This window comes from Mus musculus, chromosome 6 (genome assembly GCF_000001635.26).
Source record: "Mus musculus strain C57BL/6J chromosome 6, GRCm38.p6 C57BL/6J".
NCBI lineage: Eukaryota > Metazoa > Chordata > Mammalia > Rodentia > Muridae > Mus > Mus musculus.
The window spans coordinates 56,855,593-56,871,986 of record NC_000072.6 but is presented as its reverse complement, the minus strand read 5'-3'; the positions used below and the strand labels follow the sequence as shown (position 1 = coordinate 56,871,986).

The window sequence follows — 16,394 nt, the reverse complement described above, 5'->3', positions numbered from 1 at the left end:
GTCTCCTAAAAGCAGCATTATGCTGGCAAGTTTTACAGCCAACTTGACACTAGCTAGAGTCACCGGAGAAGAGGGAGCCTCAGTTAAGAAGGTTTCTCAGTAAGAGCCAGCCCCAGACAAGCCTGTAAGGCATTTTCTTTCTTTTTTTTTAATTAGGTATTTTCTTCATTTACATTTCCAATGCTATCCCAAAAGTCCCCCCATATCCCCCCTACTTCCCTACCCACCCATTCCCACTTCTTGGCCCTGGCGTTCCCCTGTACTGAGGCATATAAAGTTTGTAAGACCAACGGGCCTCTCTTTCCACTGATGGCTGACTAGGCCATCTTCTGATACATATGCAGCTAGAGACTCGAGCTCTGGGGGGTACTGGTTAGTTCATATTGTTGTTCCACCTATAGGGTTGCAGACCCCTTTAGCTCCTTGGGTATTTTCTCTAGCTCCTCCATTGGGGGCCTTATGATCCATCCTAAGGCATTTTCTTAATTAGGGATTGACAGGAGTGGGCCCAGCCCATTGAGGGACAGATCATCCTGGGCAGGTGGTCCTGGGTTCTTTAAGAAAGCAGACTGAGCAAGTCATGGGAGACCAAGCCAATAAGCAGCACCCCTCCACCATGGCTGCTGGGACCATGAACATCCTTGCACCCATAGATCTCCAGGGAACCCAGGAATGTTAAGCACACAGATTGTCTTTCAAAGGTAAGGACATAACCTGTTTTTCCAGAAAGCTGGGACCTGGAAGTGATTAAACAGCCTGGTGACCTATGTTATCTGTTGGGCCAAGCCATATCAAACTCATACAACCATGACCAGAGGTGGCTAATGACCTTTATAGCCAGAGGTTCCCCCAAGCTCCCACAACCATGACCAGAGGTGGTTAATAGCCCAAATAACCTCTACATTATCTGTATGACTGAGAGCAGGCTACAGCCTACCCTAGGCCCTTAAGCTAGGCCAGGGAGCATACCTCTAAAACCCAACTTCTTGGAAGAAATGACAAGTTCCTGAGTTAAGTTTCAATGTAGTTACACCTCCTTGTGCAGCAGGGATTGTATGACACCAAGAAACTTTTCTCCAAATTATACTGTGTTTAAATTTGTTGTGAATAAACCCTCTGGTATTAGACTCCCTGAAGTCTTGATCCGGGTTGATGAAGTCATTCTGAACCAAGTTTTCATCGTCATCTCTTTGTGGTTTACTTCCCTGCCTGAATACCTGCAGAGTTGTCCTCAAATGGTCTCTGCATCAGATCCTGCCTCCAGGTTCCTGCCCTGTCTGAGTTCCCGTCTGGACTTCCTTCGATGATGAACAGTGATATGGAAGTGTAAGCCAAATAAACCCTTTCCTCCCCAACTTGCTTTGGTTATGGTGTTTCATCACAGCAATAGATAAGAGAAGCAGCTACCCAGTGCCTTGATGACAAGCAACCACACCAGTGAACTGGTTGTGTTGATTGTACCCAGGTAGGGTTTGAGGTGGCACCAAGAAGGTGGGTGCCTACCATCCTTCCCATAATTCCTTTATTTGGAATCTTACACACACACACAAAGACCAGCAAGGATGTGTGGCCACTGCTCTTGTCTGTGGATTTACAGGTAAAACAAATGACTCTCTTTATCATTTAGCATTTTTATCTTGAGGTTTATCTTAAAAAGAAGGTTCCCTGCATCCTGTGGCTCCTGCTCCTAAGAAGACGGTGACTCCACCAAACATATCAGAGGGCAGGACATCTGATCTCTGCCTCTCAGACATGTGTATCCTACACAGATAAGAAGGAATTTCTTTGTCTCCCAGCCCCACTTCCCCATTCTTGGTCTGAGCAGCAGAGCAGAGACAGGAGTGCTGACTGCTGGGCCATTTTCACATGTGTGAGCTCTCTCATCCTTCCCACTGCCTCTGAATACTTTCACACCCAGTGGCTGGGATCGCTCTGCAAGGTCTGTTGTAAACCTCTCTGTGAGTCAGGGCCCCTAAGGTTACAATCCTAAAATGTGCTATCTTTCCCTCCTCATTTTAACATCTCTGTGATTATGACTGACTGACAGGGCAAAACTTCTGTGGTTTTAGAGGTGCATAAATAGTACTTCTAATAATAAGAGGGTTTTGGATTTTGATGAAATAACACTGAATGTGCCACAGCTTGCAGAACCTCATAGTCCAAAGCCAGACTCAGAGCTAGAGGGCAAAGTGACCGGTAAAGGGGAGGCTCCAGGACAATCAGCTCTCCAACTCTGGACTCAGACACCTAAATCAGGCTCAGCATATCAGTGGATGTTCTTAGACAAAAATATAAAGTCTGAAAATGACTCTTTCCCAGAGAAGACTGATTCAATTTCCAGACACACTTGAGATTCAGAGTCACAGGAAGCAAACTTGTTTTTACATTATTTTTTATGATCTTCAGGTTTATTTCTATCAGCTAACATTTATTATATGATCCGTTAGTGCTACAGATACTCTGGGGAAGACTATGAAGAAGAAATAGGAAAAACTATGAATAAGAAATCAGGTATCTCTAAAGTATCCAGATCATAACGGACACAAAAGTAACTTAAGGCTGGGGGGTAAGGGTTAGGAGACTTTAGAAGCAGGAGGAGTTTCCTCCCAGGAATTCATGGATGTGTTTGAAAACAGGAAGGACATATAAGTGGGGACAAAAGCAAAGAGGCCAAGCAACCTGGGCAGGGTGGGACGCAGTGCTGAAACTGTCTAGGACAAAGAAAGCAGAGTCCTGTAGCAGACCTTGACACGGGTTCTTACTATGTGTCCACGTTTGCCTCTGGCTTTCTATCTCCTTCTGCAGCTTCCTAAGCACTGGAATTATGGGTGTTTGTCCCTGCATCTGACTCCAAGGGTCTAGTTATTAAATATAGATCTGACTGAGAAAGAGTGTTCTGCCAGGTAAGAAACAGTCTAGAGCAGGGAAGATCTGTGGCAGGAAACTCCATAATAATGCGCTGAGCAGAGAAAGCTTACACTACACAATACGGAAGGTTGGACCAAACAACTCCCACCCAGCATCACAGTGGGAAGTACTACCAAAGGTTCCCTCCACATCTGGTTCCCAGATACCCTTACGTGGAGTCCAGCAGAGTCCCATCCAGGAGTGAGGCATTGTAGTGGTATTTGAGGTAATCCCCCTTCTTACTCAGCACCGAGCAGTCTGGAGGCTTGTAGTGGGAAGTGATGCTGATGGAATCCGAAGGGTTGTGAAAGTCAATCACGTGGATGTCGAACACCAGCACGGCTGAGCCAGGAATGCTCCCTAAAGGCAGACCCAGGGAATCAATGAACACGCCCACCACAGCACACTCGCCTCCCCAGGACCAGCAGGTGGGTCTGATAAGGAATACAGTGACCCAGGTCCTTCTCAGACTCAGAGGTTCTTGAATGTTGGTACAGTTAAGAATTACTTATCAGCATTGGAAATGTAAACGAGGAAAATACCTAATTTAAAAAAAAAAAAAAAAAAAAAGAATTACTTATCGCTTACAGAGGGTTGAGCAGTAGCGGGCCAGGTGTCTGCATTTTTACCTGAATCCAAACAAGACTGAGACCACTGGTAATGTCTCAGAAGGAGGATCAGGCACTGACGCTTTGCTTTTAATTTGTCGTTCTGAGGCAGTGTCTCTCTGGGTATATACCTTTTGGGACTGATTGGGGGTTGGTTTTGTTTTGTTTTGATTTTTATATTCTGCAAAGATGGCAAATTACATTATTTGATTTTTTTTTTAACTTTCACATCATCAACATTTTTACTTTTTTTTTTTTAAAGACAGGGACTTATTGTGTAGACTACAAACCTCCAGATCATGTCCTGGTATAGAAGATCCCTTGAATCAGCTTTCTACCCAGAGTTGCTCTTCCAGACTGACCCCTCATTAGCTACTGATAAAGTTAATAATGATAAATAAATTGCCTTTAGGGAGAGGCAAGACAATTATAAGTCAGTGATGGGCAGAACCACACACTTCAGGCCTGCTTAGTTACACAAACCTCCTGCCCTATACCTCAGCCTCAGCCTCAGCCTCAGCCTCAGCCTCAGCCTCAGCCTCAGCCTCAGCCTCATGACAGAGCCACTGAACCATGGACCCATCAACTTCTTGATCTGTTTCTCCTCCCAACGTGACTACTCAGGATAAACCTCACTCCTCTGCTTTCTGTCAACTATTATCTCTTTCTGTGTCGATGGAAGAATGGAAGTGGGAGCAGAATGGGGGGAGATAATATGTAGGGAGAGCAAGGGAGAGAGAAGGAAGATTGGCTGGGAGGCAGGGGCAATCTCTAGGATGTGCCAGAGATCTGCAATGGGCAGAAAGAGATGGGCTGAAAGGCCCCAGAGGATGTAAGGGGAACTCGAGCTGAGATTCCTAGCAATAGGGATATGGATTCTAAGGTGGCCACTTCCTGTAGCCAGGAAGGACTCTCAGTGGAAGGTTAAGGACAACAACCCACCCACAAAGCCTTCAACCCAAAATGTGTCCTGCCTACACGATGTGCAGGAACAAAGAGAGGAGACTGAGGGAATGGGTAATCAATGACAACCTTAAATTGAGACCCATCCCATATGGCAAGAACCAGTCCCTGAGAACCTAACATAACTCTCTTCTGAGAGGCTCCACCCCACAGCCAATCAAAAGAGATGCAGAGACTCACATTCAAACAGTAGATAAAGTTTGGGAACTCTTATGGAAGAGCTGGGAGAAAGATTGAGGGACCCAAAGAGGACAGAGACTCCACAGGAAGACCAACAGAGTCAACTAAACTGGACCCTTGGGGCTCCCAGAGACTGAACAACTGTAACCTCCCCCCACAAGCCTGAAGCAGGCTGAGTCAGACCTTGACTTTGCTTATCACTAAGGAGATCACCTAGGGTGGAGCCTGCCAACCTGGATCACTCTATTGTTCAGGCTCTGCTGTTGCTGCTACCTGCTGGGAGTCCACCTAGCTATTCCGGAGCCTACACCTGGTTACCTGCAGCTGGGCTCCAAGGATGATTTGGCAGGAATGGGCTTCCCCTCTCCTTTATAAAGAGTGTCCACCATTAAAAATTGGAGTCTTGATCAGAATACTGTCTTGCCTCCATTTCTCTCTCTACACGCCTAGATTCCCTCTTTTCTTTCAGTTCCAAAATGCCTCCCAGGCTCGAACCCAGACATGAGAGCTGCAGGTTGGCCCCAACAAACAAACAACCAAACAGCAAGCATGGGCAGGAACCAGGCCCCCTGCACATATGTAGCAGATGAGCAGCTTGGACTTCATGCAGGTATCCCAAACAACTGGAGCAGGAGCTGTCCTTGAGCCTGTCACCAACCTGTCTGCAGATCTCATACCCCTAAGTGGACAACTTTGGCCTCAAGTAGGAAGGGTGTACCTACTCCCCATTGACTTAATATGCAGGGTGGGAAGGTTGGGGAGGGTAAGAAGGTGGGAAGTGAGGGGTGGGGGATGTGAGGTGGAGGGGAGTGGGGAGTGAGGATGAGGGGTGGCATGGGGGGGGGAACATCCCCTTGTAAGAGGAATGGGGGGAAAGGACTTGCATGAAGAAGTACTAGGAGGAGAGGAAGGGCTGATATTGGGTTGTAAAGTGAATAAATAAATTTAATTTTAAAAAGAATATTCATTAAAACGCAGGAAAAAAGAAAGAAAGAAACATGCATATATATATAGAGAGAGAGAGAGACTTTAAAATAGTTTCTGCAGTGGTAGGGAGACTGATGATTGAGTTCCAGAGTTATCCTGGGCTATATAGAGAGACACTATCTCAAAAATTAAAATTAAAATTGTCAGTGCCTGACCCTCAAGTCTGGATTCAAGTGAAAATGCCCAGACCTGGCCCGCTGCCACACAACACCCTGTAATAAATAATTCGCATCTGCTCCAATGTTCAAGAACCTCTGAGCTTGAGAGGGACCAGGAAATTTTTTTCCTAGGTGACTATTTAAAAAAACTATGTCTGGGCATGGTGGTTCATGTCTTTAATCCCAGAACTCATGATGCAGAGGCAGGTGGATCTCTGTAATTTCTAGATCAGCCTGGTCTACAAAGTGACTTCAGGCCAGTCAGAGGTACACTGTGTGAAAAAAAACAAGAGAAATAATGACTATGTTAATGGCATGTGATTAACTTAACCTTTCTCAGACATAGATGGCTAAGTAGGCAGATACTAAACATGATTAAGATGAATAAAATGACCCCTTGGGAAACAGGGTCTGCTGCTACAGGAGAAAATGGAATTAATTCCAGACCAGCGTGTTAATGGGATCTGCCACCAGCTCACCAAGCACTCTGCTGATGACTAAGTCAACATCTTTGACACAAACACCTTGATGAGCTGAGAACAGATGCACACCCACTCAGTGAGTTCCATATTAACTCCAGGCTGGCTTGTCAGCTTCTAGGAAGTTAATGTGGGTCAGTCTCCCAGGTGCTTTGTTAATGCAGAGACAAACATGCTAGTGTGCCTATCAGTGATGATCCTGGCTGGGTGTGGGCAGAGTTATTGCTTGTCTTGTTTCCTGATGGGATCCCAACACCTAAGCAGAATGCGGGCTTCAGATTACTCAATGCATCTTTGATGGACCAGCAAATGGAGTCTGTTAGCCTATAAAAGCAGAGAACGGAGCTTGAACACAAGACAGAGTCTTGAGCCCCAAAGGGGCCAGCAAGGCAGACACAAAAGGCTGCTGGCAGCCTGGCTGTGAAGAAAACTCTCCCACTTCCTGGTCCTCACTAATTTGCCCTCAAGCTCTCTGGAAGTTCTGGTTTGAGTTCTCAGTTCACTACAAATGGAAACCAGCAATTCATTGGAAAATGGGGACTTACCCTGTGACACAGACTCGTGATAAAGCTTTGGGTCTAATTGTGGCTCCATTCTGTGGCCTTAAGCAATTGTTCCACTTTTGTAGGTCTTTCTCTCTTATCTGAACAATGATTATAGTAACCCTTTCTTCTGTGTACGTTCGTATGGGCACCATCCACTTTTCCTTCCTTCCTTCTTTCCTTCCTTCCTTCCTTCCTTCCATTCTTTTTATTTTTTTAAAGACAGGGTCCTCCAGCCAACAATGCTAACACATATATAACAAATGCATATACACAACCTCCATGCACATGTGCACACACATATACAACACATGTAACATCTAGTAGGCATGCATGCCCATACACATATACAACAACACACACATACAGTCCCAGATACAAGTGGGTAAAATAGCAATTATTTTCCACACTCTCTTCTAAAAAGTACAGAAAAGACAGTTTGGGAGAATAGAAAACCACAGGGAAGTTCACTTCTATAACAAGAGACCCACCCCTCAACACGTAAACACACATAAGAATCTAAATTCCTGAGCTGTCCTCACAGAACATGCCAGGTGGCAGAGAAGACCAGAACATCTGGAAATCTTATTCTGCTTTTACTAACCCTAGAGGTGAAACAGCTTCAACAAAACAAAATGTCGGCAGAGTCTGTGACCACCACAAGAGGGTCACTGTTGCCATAGATTTTACAGAGACCCTGTTAGTGCCTGGCACTCCAGTGTGCTGAAAGGAAGCCACAAGCTAAGCGTAACTGCTTCCTCATCTGTTTCTAGGCCAGTGCTCCAGGGATCACCATGAAGTCCTATGTAACCCTCCCAAAAGCCACTGCATGCTGACCCAGAGGAGCCCTCCCCTACTATAACGTGGGATTCAGGATGGAGCAGTCTCTTCGGATATTTCCCAAAGCACCATTTAATTCTGTGTGGTGCTCAGTCTCATACTTGATGGACAGCCAAAAGGAAAAAAAAAAAAAAAAAAAAAAACTTTAAACAAATGGTTTTCATCGGTGTGTTTTGTTTTGTTTTGTTTTGTTTTGTTTTGTTTTGTTTTAAGGCAGGAAGGATTATTCTTCAAGTCATAATGAAATAAGAGTGCTCAGAAACTATCCACCTCTGTGTACGGTTGGCCAGAACTAAAACCTGGCACAGTATAAAAACAGTAGCATCAAAACTCTAAACAGCCGGGCGTGGTGGCGCACGCCTTTAATCCCAGCACTTGGGAGGCAGAGGCAGGCAGATTTCTGAGTTCGAGGCCAGCCTGGTCTACAGAGTGAGTTCCAGGACAGCCAGGGCTACACAGAGAAACCCTGTCTTGAAAAGCCAGGAAAAAAAAAATTATAAAACTCTAAACAGGACACAAAGCAAGGCCCATTTTACATATTTATTCATTTATTCATTTCATTGTCCATCCATCCATTCATTCATTCATTTCATTACTGAGTAATGAAGCCAGAGCCTCATAGATGCTATGCAAACATTTTACCACTGCATAAATACCTCATCTTTTTCCTTTTCTTCTTCCTCCTCCTCTTTCTTCCTCTCTCCCTAGACATTGGTTTCTCTCTCCTTTCTTTTTTAGGAGAGGGTCTCATGTAGCCCAGGTTGGCCTCAAAGTTACTACTTAGTTAAGTTTAATGGTTTAAATATTTGGTCCCCAGTGGGTGAAAGTATTTGAGATGGATTAGGAGGTATGGCCTTGTTGGAAGATGTACAAGAGGCAGTCTTTAAGGTCTCAAAGGTTCATGACATTCCTAGTTAGCCCTTAGTGCCTCCTACTTACAGATCTAAGCTCTTAGCTGTTCATGGCATCATGCCTTTGCACTGTCATCATGGACTACAAACCCTCTGAAACTGTAAGCCCCAAATAAACTCTTCTACAGTTGCCTTGGTCATTGCTGCCTTATCACAGCATTAGATCGTAACTATGACAGGGAAGATGGCCTTAAACTCCATAGCTTCCTGCCTCCTGCCCCCGGACCCCTGCCCCCCGGACCCCTGCCCCCCGCCCCCTGCCTCTGCCTCCGAGTACTAAGATCACAGCATGCATTACCACACCTGGCTCCAGCTCATACTCCTTAAGCTTTTATGGTCCGGAAAACCAGAAATTTAAATCAGAGAGGAAAAGCTGCTTCTCAGTTGTACCCTCTAGTTTCTAATAAGATTGATGTGTCTTGGATCCTCTCTGAGGAAACCTCCAGGAAAAAAATTCCCAAGATCCACATTTTATGTGAATAGAAATCAGAAGAGGGTGAACAAAGTGAGCATGTTCAGCCAATGAGATCAGTTAGAATTCCAGTAGCAAAAGGAATATAAAACTGTGACAACGACCATTATCAAATTTTCCTAAGAAAATCTAAGCATGTCAGCAAAAAATAATTCAAGAGAAAAAAATAATGGAAAAATAGTTTTAAATATTAAATACTATGCAGCTACTAAAAATATCATTGATAGGCTGGAGAGATGGCTTAGCTATTAAAAGCTAGACGTGCAAGCAAAATTTTATATGTGACATACAAAATTGTTCACACAAACCGGGTGAAGAGAGGAAGTACAGCACACTATGATGAGAAGGTGACCTCCTTTTCAGTATGAATAAGATAGGTAGGGCCTTCTTTATTTTTCTTCTCTGTCTTTGAGAAAGGGCCTACCTATGTAGCCCAGGTTGGTCTTGAACTTTCAATTGCCCTGCATCCACCTCCCTAGAGCCACAGATATAGGCAAGTACCCTATACTTAGTACATACATTTCTTTTTAACTTACATACAAACCCTACACACATATCCAAAAGTACAGAAATATCTACCACTGGAATAAAAATTTACTACAAATTTAGGGGCTTGAAACCACAAAAACTGGGCTAAGGATGAAGCCCAGTAGTAAAGCACTTGCCTAGGATATACAGGGCCCTAAGTTCTGTGGCCAGGGGAGGGGAGGGAAAAGGGAAGGGAAAGGGGAGATATAGAAGAGGTGGGAGGTAACAGGACAAGGTAGGAAGAAGACAAGCAAACAGACACAGTTCTGGAAGTCAGCAGGGACATAGTTTAAAGGCACTGGCAGGGTGTCCTCCTTTTGTTTCCCCTGACCAAAGGCAATCTGCATCATGACCATGGTCCCTTCCTCAGTCTAAATGAAGTGTATTACCTTCTCCCAGAGCTAACATCCTGACTCCCTCAAAGGCCCTCAAAGCATCTCAGGGCCATCTGGATAATGGGAACACTATTCCTGCTTCAAGGTCCTTAATCACACCAGCAAATACCTTTTTTTAAATATCATGTAAGTTTTAAATACATTTTTAATAAGCATATATTCACAGATACATGGACATTTTTGATGTGCTACGCTTATCTCAGTAGCATTAACTTCTGGTGGTGTGATTTAGGGAGACTTGGAGGTATTATTTATCATTCTAGTTTTTTTTTTTTTTTTAAACTCCTAAAGCTAACAGATATTATTTGCATCTGTTTTGTCCATTGTTTGTTTTGTTTGTTTTTATTTGTTTTGTTTTGTTTTGTTTTTGAAACAAGGTCAGGCTAGCCCCAAATTCTTTATGTAGCCAACAATGACCTTGGATTCCTGACTCTCCTGCTTCCACCTCCATAGTGTTGGGACTGCAGGCCTGTTCCACCACACTGAGCTCTTTCTACAACCTTTTAAAGATAGTTTTCTCTTAAGGTGACAAAGTGTTCACAGGATTAAGGTGATTACTACAAAACTCACTACGGTTACTAATGTTGCTGAATTGTACAGCTAAAGGAGGGGGGATTTCTTAATGTGTAAAATAAAAAACAAAAGGGGTGAAGTTACACTTACTTTCAACCACCTTAATTAAAATAAATAAAGAGATACAAAGGCAGTTAAAATACAGTAAATGTTGGGGCTGGAAAGATGGTTCATCATTAAAGAACACTGGCTGCTCTTCCAGAGGAACCAAGATTCAGCTCCCAGCACCCACACAGCAGCTCACAACTGTCTGTGACTCCAGTTCCAAGGGATCCAGTGTCCTCTTCTGGCCTCTTCAGACACTACACACCCGTAGTATCCTTACATACATGCAGGGAAAATATTCATACATGTAAAATTAAAATAAAAATTATTTAACATATATTAGTAAAATGTTAAGAATTGGTAAAACAAGGTAGAATTCACCATGCAATTCTTTCATTAATGGCACAGATTTTACATTGGTCAGAAAGAAAAGGGATATGGGGGTGGAAAGCTGTTGCAAACCAATAGCTCTAGAAATGAAAAGCATCAGTGGGACGGAGTCTTCGGCTGGATTTAGACTCCCTGTTTTGTGTCTAGAAGTACTGAACTGAGCAACGTGGAAGTAGCCAGTTAGTAAGGAGAGCGGGTAATACACACCTCTGCCTTTTTCTCCGTAGCCCAGGTGAGGAGGGACCACAATCCTTCGCCTCTCCCCAATGCAGACACCAAGTAAGCCTTCATCCATCCCAGGAATCACATAGCCCTGCCCAATGTATGTGTCAAAGGTGTGGTTCCGTGAATAGCTAAGACAGAAGGAGGAAAAGATGAGGTCATTCATAAGGGACACACATGGCAGCTGGGGAAATTACTCAGAATCCCGATGCCAAAGGCCACAGGTAACTCCACACCCCAGAGCAGCTCAACCATAGAATCTGAGGACACAGCCCCTGGAATGGGGAACACAGGAGCATCTGCAGGAACAGCACATTGTACTTACTATCTGTATGGTCACATGATAAAAGGGGTGTGGGTGTGAGACGCAGCCATACAATGCAGCTGCTGGGCGTTGCCTCATCTCCTTCCCAGTTAGTTCCCTATCTGCCCCTGGTATTCACATACTTGTATTTCCTCCCTCACCTTTCCTTACTTAAGCACAAACACTACTAGTCTTACTCTGATTTTTCCCTTCCTACTCACACCCACAGCTCATGTGTACAGAGTACTATTCATGTTTCCTACTTCCTAAAATAACTAATGTTTAAACGATTGTGTTTTGTTGCAATTTCATAGTGAGCCTTCCCTTTGACAGGCATTGTCTGGGGAGCTCGTGTTCAACTCTGCAAAAGTCTGGGACTGAGCCACTCTAGCAGACAAAAGTGACACCTCAGGGACACCTCAGGGACACCTCAGGGACTGAAGCCCACCCCTCCTCTTGAGTACAGCAGACACTTCCACTGGCAAGATAACAAAACCCAGTGTAAAATAAAACAACATAAAGACTGTGTAAAATAAATACAACCTGACTCCAACAAAAATTACTAATTCCATAGGATGGCCTACAAATCGAATTAGATGAAATCCCAGGAAAGAATTCAAAAGAATAATTATAAATATATTCAAGGAAATCAAACAGAACACAAACTCAGGGATTGACTGAGAGAGAATAGAAAGAAACAAGAACATGAGGAAGTCAATACAGCATGTAATAAATTAATATTATAATAATTTAATAAAGAGAAACCCTGAATAGCTAGAGATGGCTCAGCAGTTAAGACGGAGAGAGTTCAGTTCCCAACACCCAGGCCAGCAGCCTAAACCTTCCTGTACCTCCAGCTCTGTGAGGTTGCGACCACTGTTGACAGCTGTCCTTGTGTGTACATAATGTATGTACAAACATAAATACATACATATGTCTTCTAAAATACTAGAAAAAAATCCAAACTGAAAAACTGGAAATGAACATCTCAGTATAAGTTGGAGAGTCTCACCAGCATTCTGCATCAAGAGGAAGACAGATTATTGGAGCCTGAAGACAGGGTGGGGGAATTGGAATATTCAGACAATATCAAAGATAGATCAATAGAGCATGAATAGAACATTCGAGATATGTGGAACATAATTTAAAAACCATATCTAGGCACAGGAAAAGGAGGAAGAACTTCAAGTTCAAGGCATATCATATTATTTTCAATAAAATCATAGCAGAAATTTTCCCAACTCTAAGGGGGAAATACCCAGAAGTAGGTTGCACCTAACATGCCAATCAGACAAGAGCAGACAACTTTCTCATGCTGTATTATAGTCAAAATACTAAATATATAACACAAACTTTAAATGTAAGCAGAAAAAATATTTTCAACAAATCAACCATAAAAGGATTCATTTCTTCGTATCAATAAGAAAATGACAAATTACAATACCATTAACATAAAAATAGGGGAAAATAATAATAAAAGATTTCCAAATAAATATACAGAAACAATAACCATCAAAGAACTTCAGATTAAAACCTTAAGTATGATTTTTCTCTTGAAAGTTAACAAAGCTTTATTTGTTTTGTTGTATGATTTGAGACCAAGCTAGCATAAAAACTTAAGACAATCCTCCTGCCTCAGCCTTCCAAGTGCTAGGATTGAAGACCTAAGCAACCACATTTGGGTCTTACTTCTAAATGATACCCAGAGAATACTATCAAAAGAGGGTGGAAAAGGGAAAGCAGTGTAATTCCATTTGAATTAAGAATACATTAAAATTAAATATATATATTTAAGCTTTGCCCCAAAGATTCTTCTCAGAAATAATATTATACTTGAAGACCCGGGCAAAAAAAAAAAAAAATCACTACAACTCTTTTTAAATGTCAAAAGGTAGGAAAACCATAAATGGCCCCCAGAAAGAATTGATTGTATAAGTTTAGGACCAAATCTATACAATGGAATATTATATTGGTTAGAATGGATGAGATTCCACTGTACTCAAGTGGAAAACTACTAAAAACCTGCAGAAACAGTAGTTCCATCGTGTGGACAGAAATCCAGCATGCCCAAAAAATGATCTCTCCACCTTCTTCCCTCCTTCCCTTCCTCCCTCCCTTACTTCCTTCAACAGGGCCATCCCCATGTTGCCTAGGCCAGCTTCTAACACCAGAGCTCAAGTAATCCTCTTGTCTCAACCTCCCAAGTAGCTGGGAACACAGGCACATACCACTCTGCCAGGCTGAAATGGTCTTTAATTAGAAATGTAATTCCAAGGAATAAAGGATAGAAGCAAGCTGAAATGTAAAATGTAATAGCAAACATGCACTAAGAAGATTTTTCTTTGTAACAGAAAAGTATAAAGACAAGTCAAATGCAATAGGATGATGATATAAACACTTTATACCTGCCCAGTGGGAAACTACGCAGATGTGAAAACTAAAGGAGTTCTCTCAATGCAGCAATGTGGAAAATTTTCCTCTGTTGAATTATATGTAAAGTATATAATCTTTTATGACATGTTATATACATACACACACAGAGAGACATACCATATCCATAAACTATAAACTAAAAGGAAAGGAATTAAATCAACATCGGCATCTGCTTGCATTTATATTAAAACACACACACCCTCACATTGGATGATAACTAAAGTGTTCAAGCTATATGAAGGGATGTGCACCTGTAATCCTAGAATTTGTAATTTAAAACCAGTCTGAGCTACACAGGAATACCTGATCTCAAGAAAGAAAAAAAAAAAAAAAAAAAAAAAAAAAGAAATCTTAAGGGCTTAGGTTGTAGCTCAGTGTGAGACCCTGGGGTTCAATCCCAAACTATAAACTTTTAAAAGGATGAATTGAGGAAGGAGAGAAATAAAAGAGGAGGAGAAGAAAGAGGAAGAAGAGAGAAACTTATAAAAATGGTTCAACCGGGGATAGAAAGATGGCTCAGCAGTTAAGAGTACTTGTTGCTCTTGCAGAGGACCAAGTTCAGTTCTCAGCACCCACAGGGTGGCTCACGACCATACATAACTCTAGTTCCAAGAGATCCAATACATTCTGTCCTCTGTGAACATCAGGTACACATGAGGTGCACATATATAAATGCAGGCAAAACACTCATATACGTAAAATAAATGAGTCTTAATTAATTAATTAAAATAAGTAGCTAACTCTAACGAATAAATCAAGTGAAGCAAAGACAGGCATATTGACTATCTTAATTTACTACTTAGTTTTATTTTGAACCATGTGACTACTGTTTTTCCTAAGAAAAAAAATTAATTAAAAATATAAAAGAGATCTTAAGAATAAGAAGAAAGTGTTATCCCAATTAAAAAAGTAGTATAGGAAAAAAATCCCTCTTTGCTGCTTTGGATGGGTAAACAAATTAGAAGTCTATTACCTCAGAGACATGGCGGCTCTGTCACTACATGTCTATAAGAAGCTAAAGGAGTGGTTTCCAAACTAGCATGCCACCTGAATAAACAAGACATGCCATAGCTTGCCACACGCATTGTGCACTAAAGCCAGCTGTGTAATTGCTGAGGAAGAGGTAGAGTAATTAGCCTCTGCGGCATGCATTCACAAGGGAGTGGAATGCATTCAGCTGTCTTCAGCTTTTACACAGCACTTTTAATAGCTTAACTCAACCATCATGGAGAACGTGGAGAATGTATTCAAGGAATAAACTGAAGCTGATATTCAGAGAGCTCCAACGCAATCCAACATCAGGAAGCTAGGGCAGCAGTGATAGGCTCTTTGTCCACTGTATCTCTTCAACTCACTCTGACCACTCCACATCCTAGAGTCCGCAATGGGATTCAGAGTGGGGAAGAGAACAATGGGTGTCTAGGAATATAAATTCCTCCTGTTTCCTAAACCATCTAAACCATGACACCCTGTGGTAACCACCTTGGAACAAACTCAGCGTCTGAAAGCAGAGATCTGTACTGATGACTAAAATGAGTCAGGATTGATGGTATATTTCGACCGTGGCCAACCATAGTTAGACATCACTTAGGCAGATGCCCTCGTGAGTGAACAGTAGCTTCCTTACCTGGAGTCAAAGAGAGTGCCGTCCAGAAGTGTGCCATTGTAATGATACCTGAGGAAGTCCCCACTCTGACTTCTCCTCTCACAGTTCTCAGGAACCACCTTATTCTCAATGGAAATGGTATCCTTGGGGTTATGGAGGTCCAACAATGCAACATCAAAGACTAAGGATGCCTGCCCAGGGATGTCTTTTCCTGGAGTGAAATAGAAAAACAATTCATTCCAGACATAAAATTTAGGAAGTGCTTTAAGCACCACTCATGCCATCTCTGCTGGTGTTCCTCATTCCTTGAAGTTTTCAAGCCAAGGAAACAAACGCTCTGCTCTCCATGTTGTGTAACTACAGTGTCTCACCCTAATGTCTAACTGTGGGCATCGCATGATGCAAATTCCAAACCTCTGTCTGGAAAATCCTATACTTTCATGTTCTTTAAAACCAAGAGCCTCATTTTTTAAATGTTCTTTATCCGAAATGAGCTGTTAATAAACAGAAATTAGATAAAAATAAAAATGATACACATAACCCATAAGTTATGGGTCTTTACATATTTTCTATCTCATTTCTGCATGGTGCTGTTTCTCTTGGATGTTTCTAGGGTGAGACACACTAGATACAGCCTACCCTCTGTATTTATGGGTTCTACATCTATGGATTCAACCAATCTCAGAGCAAAAATATTCAAGACAAAAAGTTTCATCTGTAAAATGAGACATGGTGGCACACAGGTGTAATTTCAGCACTAGGGAGGTGAAAGTTAATGAGAATTCAAGGTCCCCCTCAGTTACATGAGTTTGAGCCCAGCCAGCACTAAAATAAATAAATAAATAAATAAA

The 16,394-nt window shown here is 42.3% G+C and overlaps 1 protein-coding gene across 1 annotated transcript in view; it reads right to left on the bottom strand.

The window, feature by feature from the left end:
- Fkbp9 (FK506 binding protein 9) overlaps positions 1-16,394 on the bottom strand; it is a 47,302-nt gene that overhangs the window by 7,374 nt on the left and 23,534 nt on the right. Inside the window, exons 5-7 of the mRNA NM_012056.2 lie at positions 15,565-15,754; positions 11,186-11,331; positions 3,081-3,267 (exon numbers count right to left, since the gene is read on the bottom strand). Coding sequence (NP_036186.2) covers positions 3,081-3,267; positions 11,186-11,331; positions 15,565-15,754 — 523 coding nt within the window. The remainder of the gene's footprint in view (positions 1-3,080; positions 3,268-11,185; positions 11,332-15,564; positions 15,755-16,394) is intronic.